This window comes from Crocuta crocuta, unplaced genomic scaffold (genome assembly GCF_008692635.1).
Source record: "Crocuta crocuta isolate KB4526 unplaced genomic scaffold, BGI_CrCroc_1.0 scaffold41, whole genome shotgun sequence".
Lineage (NCBI taxonomy): Eukaryota > Metazoa > Chordata > Mammalia > Carnivora > Hyaenidae > Crocuta > Crocuta crocuta.
Window position 1 is genome coordinate 3,915,440 of NW_027529428.1, and position 9,331 is coordinate 3,924,770.

General features: G+C 47.4%; 1 protein-coding gene across 1 annotated transcript in view; it reads left to right on the top strand.

The window, feature by feature from the left end:
- The first annotated feature begins 492 nt into the window (after nucleotides 1–492).
- LOC144227672 (guanine nucleotide-binding protein subunit alpha-14) overlaps nucleotides 493–9,331 on the top strand; it is a 199,752-nt gene continuing 190,913 nt past the window's right edge. The window contains exon 1 of the mRNA XM_077759357.1: nucleotides 493–714. Coding sequence (XP_077615483.1) covers nucleotides 591–714 — 124 coding nt within the window. The 5' untranslated portion in view covers nucleotides 493–590. The remainder of the gene's footprint in view (nucleotides 715–9,331) is intronic.

Consider the following 9,331-nt stretch of genomic DNA (forward strand, 5'->3'; position numbering starts at 1 on the left):
AGGCCAACTGGGGCGGGCGCCAGGGCTGCAGGTCCAAGACGCTCCGCCTCCTTCTGCCACTTAGACACCAGCGCCAGCAGGAATCCTTGAGCTCCGTCTTAATCTGCGGTCACTTTCAGAACTTTTCAGGCAAGGACGAGCTAGGCCCTTTGCCTCTAACTGACGCCGCCCCTGTCGCCTCCCTGGGTCGCTCCCGGGACCGGGAGATCCCTCTCTCCCCCGGGCACCGACACCCTAAGTTTTTACGCGCGGTCTGCGCCCCCGGACTGGGTGTCTGGCTCCTGTGCTGAGGGGCGCGCGCATCTTCCGGGGGCCCGCAGCGCTCGCATCCTCCGCGCCAGCCCTCCTCCTCCCCTGGGACGAGTGTGGGGCTGGTGCGCCCGGACCTGCGGGGATCTGGAGCGTTCCTAGCGCTCCGAGTTCGCCCCCGCCTCGGAATCGACCCTCGAGGAGGGGACTGAGCCTCCCAAGGCCAGGCCCCGTACTCTCATAGTCACAGAGGCCTCTCCGGATCCCGGTGCCTGTGGCAGAGCGGCCCGCGGAGAACCGGGGCTCTCGAGCCGCGTCGCGCCGTCGGGGCAGCGCGCGCCATGGCCGGCTGCTGCTGCCTGTCCGCGGAGGAGAAGGAGTCGCAGCGCATCAGCGCCGAGATCGAGCGGCAGCTCCGCCGGGACAAGAAGGACGCGCGCCGAGAGTTCAAACTGCTGCTGCTGGGTGAGTGGCTGCGACGGGCGTCTTCCTTCCTCCCTCCGGGCCGCTCCCCTCGCTCAGATCCCCGCCAGGCCTGGAGCCAGCGGGGTGCGGCTCGGATCCCTCCCGTTCCCCCGGGGGCTCGGAGGCCGGCCGCCTGGGGCCTTAGGCACCGGTCCTTTGCACCTCGAGTTGGGCGACTTTCAAAGGCAACCTTACCCTACCCCCAAAACAGGGGTGAGACCGAGCATTTGACCAGTGTTGGCTCTGTTCGTCCCTCTCCCTAACCCCTCCTTCACCCCACTCAGCTGCCCCCGGCGCGGACGGCTTCCTCAGAGCCTTTTCTTGGAGTAGGTGGTGGGGAGCTGCCTCATGTCCTTCTTTATGTTCGGCCCAAAGTGCTCCCAGTTTTAAATAAGTGTGATTGAGTGAGTGCTTACCGCCGAGTGCTAAGTTGTCACCGCATCACTGGGCCATAACGCGGGCGGGTGGTAACATCCCCATCCCGGGGAATTAAAAATGGAGGCCCGAAAAACTGGTAAACTTGTTTTGAGAAAAGACAGCAGTTGCCAGGTCCGTAATGGCGGTGATGTGCACGTTCTAGCCACTCACCCTCTGGTGGTGATCGCAATTGCCTCCCTTGGGTGACTCCCTCGAGCCAGGCCTTTCTGTCTGCAGGCGGCAGGCCCCAACCTTCCTTGATCAGTTTCACTCAGGCTGCACTCCTTCCTAGGCTTTGGGAATGGGCTGCCCCAGATGCAGTGACTAGTTATCCCTCCGGCTCTTAAATTTCGAAAACAGAAAGAAGATGCTAAAGGTTTGCCAATTTCTGTCCCAGGTCAAGGAGCCCACCTTTTCTGATTTTTGTTCTAAAACCCTGTTCAATCTGTTGACTGCTTGAGAACTATTTACCTTTTCTTTCAGACCAGGATAGTAGCTGTCATCTTTCTAGAGAGTTGGAAGTATTTCAGACTTTGGTCTTTCAGACAGGAATCCTCTCTCACACCTGTTTGTGAATTTTGGATACAAGGAGTCATGCTCCCAGAAAGCTTCAAGGAAAGAGAAGTTGATCTAGTTAGAATAAAATGGAGAAAGCTTTTAGTCCACACCGTCTTCAGGCCTGAGCAAAGGAAGCCTTATGCACGTACTCTCTGGAGTTTAGAGAGTTTATGTGGGGGTGTCTGGCCTTCACTAGGCTGTTCCCCTCCCTAGTGGGCTTCATGTCAGCAGGTGAAGGGGGCTGCCCCACCAGAATACTTTTTCCCCCTCCCCACACTCCCGTATTCCCTTGGAATTCCCTGCCCAAATGCCCCAAGCTACCTTCCAAGGCCTTTGCAAATGTGTGTGTTGGGGGGGGGGGGAGCTGACCCCATCCCTAAGGAATGCCCAAGGGCAGTTGTACTGGGCTGATGGATGAGCTTGGAAATGAGGGTTGAGAGTGTACAGGTGTGCCCCCAAGGCCTCCCTGGGGAGGGAGGGAGCCTGGGTGGGGGAGGGAAGAGATTGTGTCCTTTGGTGGGACTGTTTCACGTCTGGCCCAGAACCCTCAGGGATCTGCGATTGTAAATTGTCCCTGGCCTTCCAGGTTGTTAGAAATCTACGTTTGTCAAGGGAGGAGTGACAGTTGGCTAGCTTGATGACCTCTTTAAAGTAATTGTGTGGGCCTCCATTTGTACTCTAACCTCAGGCCCCGCAAATGACAGGGGCTCCCCTGGTTTGGGCTGCATACTTCTTTTCAAGGGAAGTCTGAGCCTTCTTTCATTGTGAAGTATGGTGATTTGTGTCCGTGTGCGAAGCACAGTGTCTGGAATATACCAGGAGCTTGACAAATGCTGGCTGTTGGTGTGAGCGTTAGAGCAGCACACTGAGCTATACTGCATTGGTATCCAGCCTGTTTTTTGTTTTTGTTTGGGGGGGGGGTGTGTGTGTGGTCAAATGCTTGCATTTACACTCAAACTAGGGTAGAAATGTTGTAGGGAAGTTGTTTGCCCTGGAGGTCATGTTTAATACTAGTGACTAGAATATCTTCTTTGCCTCCCCCATGCCTTTGCCCCAAACCTCTTCCTGTACCCACCAGGCCCTGCCTGACCTCCCAAGATCCCCGTTTTCATTGTGTCCAGCTGTGACTAGCATATTGGCTCAGTGCTAGTTACTTAGAAAACACTAGAAATAGTTTCCAAACCACATAGAGCTGTCAGGAACCCCAAGGAGGGACTTAAAAACCTCTGCGTTCTTTCCCTCTTTTTAAGGGAGCAGGGCACACTTTGATTTCTTCCCAAGATCCAGGAGGAGGAAATGACTTCAAAGATACAGGACTCGGGGCGCCTGAGTGGCTCATTTGGTTAAACATACAGCTCTTGATTTGGGCGCAGGTCATGATCTCACAGTTCATGAGATGGAGCCCTGGGTTGGGCTACATGATGACCGTTCAGAGCCTGCTTGGGATATATTCATTCTCTCTCTCTCTCTCTCTCACACACACACACACACACACACACACACACACACACACACACACGTGCACATACTCAAAATAAATAAGCTTTTTAAAAAAACTTTAAAAAAGATACAGAAATCAGGACGTGGTGTATGCTGTCCAGTCTGTAGCTGTGCAGGTTGAGTGAAGGATTCATCGGAGTGTCTATAATGGGAGCACTACATAATCCACTGCTCAGATGCCTCAGGTGAAAACCCCACTTTGCGAATGGGAGTGGAGGGTCCTGTGTGGAGTATGGAATGACCTGAAAGGCCACCACTCTTTCACAAGGAAGCATGCTTTTGCAACAAAATGATTTGAGGAGGTTTCCGAAGTACATTCAACAGAGCCGTATCCTGTTTGCATTTATAATAAAAGCATAGGCCCCTGTCAGCCAGGAAAGATAAAAGCTGCAGTCTGGTTAGGGCTAGTAATTGCAAAATGTCAGTGTGACACTTAGCTGAAGGAGATGGGAATAAAGAAGATGGTTGAATTTAGTAGGAGAGATTCTTTATCTGCTCTTCAGATAAAAGTAGGGCCGAAAGGAGTTTTAATAAGAACCCTGATGAGTACTATTCAGTATAGGAGGAAAGTGTCTGGACAACAGCAATTAAATGGGGAGAAATTGGATCTTTTATTTTTTTATTATTATTAAATGAGGCTTAATAAAGTGTTGCTTAATAGAGTTGAGTGTTTCCAGAGACTGACGGCTTAATTTTGGATGTAGCCCTTCATGTTGGCACTGTCTGGAAGGTCTGTGCGCTGGGGAATTGGTATTTAACTTAGGCTGGCATAGGGACTACAAATCTAAGTGCTGAGGCCAGACTACCGGGGTTCAAACCCTGGCTGTACCCTGTTTTAGCTGTAGACTTAGCTTCTCTCGGGTTTGTGTGGTGTTGGTGAAGTTTCTGCTATCTTCACTCCATTTTTGAGGGTTTTGGCCACCAGTGAGGTGTTACTTTCTATTTTAGTAGATCAGTTGCAGGTTGCATAGCAGTTGATCTAAAATGTCCTGGTAGTGCTTTGACAGTAACATTTGGCTTTGAGTTTCCCTTCTTTTCTGAGCCATAAACTGAGTACATAATCTATCTTCCTGCTTACACCAAAATAGGTGAAAAACTGAGTCCCCTAAAATATTATTGTGTTGGTTATAACAAAATCTCATTTTAGACTAATTACATGTTCATGTTCAGAGGCTGGAAGTCTGTTTAGAAGAAATAGCGGAGGGAGGGTGGCTTTCACAGTAGAAAGTGACTTTTCTGGCTCTGAGGAGGCAAAGGAGTGAAGCAGTTAAGTATGCCCATGTTCCTTACACTTCCCTTGGTTCATACCGACACTTTTTCCATGTGCCAGACATCATTTATAAGTGTGAAATTGGAGGTCGCAAGTAACTGTGGGAAGGATGGTCATAAATGCTTAATAGAGAAGAAAAGGTGGTACAGACAGTGCATGACAGGGGATCTTCGGGGAGGGGGTCATGTGAGTAGGGCCTTAAGAAGTGGGGAGGTTAAGGTGCTGATGGCTATCCATGTGTGGGCTTATGCAGGACACACAGAAACTTCCCCCCACCTATGAAGAGAAACTTTGGAGAACAGTAAGTCATGTTCTTAGGATCTGGGATGATATGAAGGGGTCCTTGGAGGCAAGACTTCATTGAGTTTTTATGTTTTATCTTAGCCCTTTATGTGAACACTCTGTTCACTGCAAAATAGACGGTTAGTGTAAAAATGCTTCTTTTTTTTTTGTCCCGTAATGTGCTTCGGAATGGGGGACTGTGTGACTTTATCTGTGGCTTTTGTCCATTGTGGGTGGAGATGGCTTCTTGGAAGGTCTTTAGGGACTGCTCTGTTATGGATGAAAGCCCAGTATTCCTTTTGCCTCTAAACTAATACAGAACCTTCTCAAACCATGCACTATGAAAGGTACTTTTTGTATCTTTTCAAATAAGCTATACTCCGGTGTAATTTATATCCAGTATGGAACTCTGGATATGTGATGTTGTGTTCTCTGAAGGTCCTCTGTGGAGGCACACCATGTACACTGCCCCTCAGTGATGTTACATTCAGTCACTTTTTCAAGATGTTGCTCATTGTCTCTATTGTCTAACAGTTTTGGGGGGAGATGCTTTTTAAGGCCAGGCAAATATCCTGCTCCTCACCAATATATCCCTTTCTACCATGTATACCACGACGTATATACCATGATGGCTACAAAATGATCTTCCAAGTCCAGCACTCTCTCCACATTTACCGGTTGGCACTGCACGTTATTGTAAAAGCCTTCCTTTTGCCCCTATTTATTTATTATTAATACATACTCCTGAATTCCTCTTTGGTTTTTACTTCATTACCATACTTGTTTTGGCACTCAGATGGTACCCAGTTTTGCAATGAGACCTCCTTCAAGCTGGTTCTTCCGTCACTGCACCTACCCCATCATGGTTTTTGTTTTTGTTTTGTTTTTGTTTTTAACTCTTTCTTACTCTCTAGCATAAAGACGAGCCTGGAGCTCCAAGTGATGACCCTTCCCAGTTGGGGAATCCGCCATTACCAAACAGGGCCTCAGTGACTTTTAGTGGAGAACGGTACTTTTTCTTTTCAGATATTGAGAGCACTAGAAACAAAGATAGCAGGTTCACAATTCACATCACGCACCGTTATCTACATGTCTGAAGAATCCCATTCCTCAAGGCATGGAGTTAGAGGATGAACATTTTGAGGCTGTAATGCAGTGAGCAGATAAAGGGAAAATTTTGACAATCGAGTTGGACCAAAAAAGCAATGTTTAAAAAAAAAAAAAAGTCTTAACCCACAAAAGGGTTTTTCCTCCCCTTAAAAGATGTCTTGTGGTCTATAAAACCTTTTTGTTTTCCGGTGATGCTTGAATTATGAGAGTTTTCTTGTGTGAACACCCTCATGTGTGGGTTGCAGGGAGGAGGGTACCTAGATAGAGAAGGTGGATACGGATTTTTGGTGAGTCTGTAGCAAAGGTATTAAGTTACTAAAGACCAAGATTAAAACTCAAGCCAAAAGGGCTCTTGATTGGAAGAATTCTCACCAGAACTTCTCATGAAATGGAAAGATTTGATTAATGAAGACTGGAAAGGAACAAGACGCAGGGCATTTCCGGGGCCCTTCTCCGGGCACAGCAGTCAGCATGGGTCGGCTCCATTGCCTTCCAAGCTTGAGAGCTCTCTGCTTTCTGGCCCCTGTGAGAGCCTCAAGTCTTGGTGGGGCATTAGGGTGCATTCCTGGGTCATTCAGTTCTGGCTGGTAACGTAAATCAAGATGTGCTCTGTGATCGGAGTGCGGATGGCCTGGGGTGGGGCTCCCTGGGGGTCCAGCCACCCTTGCTGCAAACACTGGAGGGAATCGAAGTGTACCAGCAGAAATCCAAGGGCTCTGAAGGTGGAAGGCACTCCAGGAAGCTTTGTGGGAGCCCTAATTTTGATTAGGATCAATGGGCTCTCTGCTGATTGGTAAATTAATGGGCTGTCATGTCAGCCAGCGTTCTTGGTTGCAGACCGTTTAAGTAGAAGAATGATTTATTGGAGGGGAAGCAGGAAGCTCACAGGACCGGTGGGAATTGGAGAGCAGGCTCCGACAAAGGGCATGATCCGAGTGAGTTTTGACACTGGTACCTGTCTACACTGCCAAGCACACAGCGAGGGACGACTCTACCCTGATGGCAGTTGAGGCTGCAGAGGACACTCCACAGCAGTGCTGCAAATTATCTGTATCCATCTCCGGTATCATGGGTCACTTTGCAAAATCTCGGGCCATCTGTTTGTTCTCAGCAGTCAGGGAATAGGGGTTGGGGGGTGGGGCAGGCAGCCTGGCATGATGGTAAGGACACGTTCTCTGGAGCCAGGCTTCCTGGGTTTAAAAATCTAGGCAAGTGGTTCCTGTTGGGTTGCCAGCACCCCGTCTGGGCTGAGGCCACCTGCCTACCATTACAAGGTCACTAGTAGAACCAAGATACAGTTCTTAGAAGGACGGGTGGATAGGAGGTCAAGAGCATGAAGGCGTTGCTGATGACCCTTCTCAGAGAACAGGGTCCTTCTATGTGGCCATAACTTCCAACCATGAAATGAGCAGTGTGTTAAGACTTTGGAAACTTGAGTTGCCTTTTTTTTTTTTTTTTTTTTTTTGTAGGGGGGTTGTGGGGAGTCTCTGAGTATTGGATACACAGCCATGAAGCAGACATTGCCTTTCAACCTCAGGGTCCTCAGTAATAAAATGAAAGGTTTGGGTCAGGTGACCCTTGAAAGCTTTCCAGTTCTGTCAGGAAATAGTTTATATCCGTGGTTCTCAAAGTCCATTCCCAGGAGCATCAGCACCGCCCAAAGACTCCTGAGAGATGCAAACTCTCAGTCTGCAATGTGGCCCTCTGAACCCACTTCAGGAAGGGTCCCACCATCTGTAGGTTAATAAGCCCTCCAGTGATCCTGATACATGCTCAGCTGTGGCAACAGTACTGGTCTGGCCCTCAGGACTGGGCAGCTCTGATTGTACAGAGGCTCTAAGGCGGATACCCTTATTTTCCAGCAAATATCCAGGAGGTCCTCGGACTGACCTGCCCAGGGAATGCTTTTTTGCTTGAAATCGAATAAACCTCTCTCTCACTAACTTTATGAAGGATGTTCAGAGTCTGAGGTAGGTAATTAGTAGGGATAGTTAGCATTTGTCCCCAAGTGCCTCGTTGGTGGGCAAAGAGCACACGTGTGCATTTACCTCAGTAAGAGTCCTTATAAAAACAAGCGTTCACATTTGTATGCACTCTTGAACTTTTATATACTTCTCCAAAAGCTATGTTCCTATAAACTGCCATGGCCTTATGGCTAATATCTGTTAAGTAGTTACTTTCTGTCATGGAAGTTGTGTACAGGAAATGTATCTAAGCGGTGTACAGGAAGCCTATTCTACTAAGAGCTGCCATATATCCGTCTTCTCTTTGAAAAATCACATGGAACCTTGGCTGGTATTTCCATCCAAAGGGTAATAAATCTGGTTGTTTAAAAAAACAATTGAAGTAACAGAGGAGGTCTCCTACTTTGTACTCGTAAAAAATGAATAATAGGAGAAGAGAACATTTACCTTTGATTATTTTTCCCGAAAGGTGTATTCTGTATTGTTGATTCCTTGTCGATGACCCACAGATGGATTAGCCATGCTACTGCTCTCTTGAATCTGCTGTGAATAACACCTTCATTTTGAGTAACTTCTTCCCTGAGTATTTCTGTTGCTTGGCTACTATGTAATAGGGAAATACAAGCTAATTGTATTACTAAGCAATATCCAGTAAACAAAGGTGATACGTTATGTGCAGAATCATTGTCTAATTTATATAGAATTGTATTTCATGAATGTATCAGTATGCAACTGCATGGAAAAATGTATGCTCCTCTGTTACCACAGAGTTTGAGAAACACAGGTACAAACTTCCATCTTATGAATGGAGTAGAGACGGTCTAGAGGAGTGAAGGGGCTTGACAGATATCATGAGGCTTGGTAACTGGTAACTAATTGGCAGTGAGCCAAGGCTAGGAGTTCAGTCTTGGTCACCAACTCCTTTTTTTTCCCCCCCACGAAGTCAGAATCCTCTTGTTGAATATCTTCATTTCTAAGGCAACATTAATTGTAAGACACGCTATTGATTTGAGAACAGCTTTTCAGGAAAGCCAACACCTTAATAAATGGTCCTATCAATGCAAAGGCATCTCGGCCTTAAAAATGTTAATTTGTTTGGCAGTAAGCCTTGGAACCAAGAATATAAGGCTATTGATTTTTCTTTCCCCTCCTCCACCCCCAATTAGATAGTACAAACATAAAATAAGCAAAACTACTCCAATTATAGACATAGAATTGAATTTCATGAAACCAGTTTAAGTGCTGAAATTAGAAAAGAAACCTCTGTGTATTGCCATCAGCCCACTGGGTTCAATTTCAAGTAAAACTCGAAAAAAATTGTTTGCTGGATTAGTGGGACTGTTCTATATAAAAAGGATTAAGAAAAAAATGAGAGCAACCAAATGTTGTGACAGCTCCAGTGTCTGAGTAATGGCGGATGAGCCACATCCAAGCAAATACTTGAGTCTGGAAAGAGTTTTACATGAGTCCTTGAACTCCTTGAAAATTTTGTTCTCCACTTACTAACATCCACGCC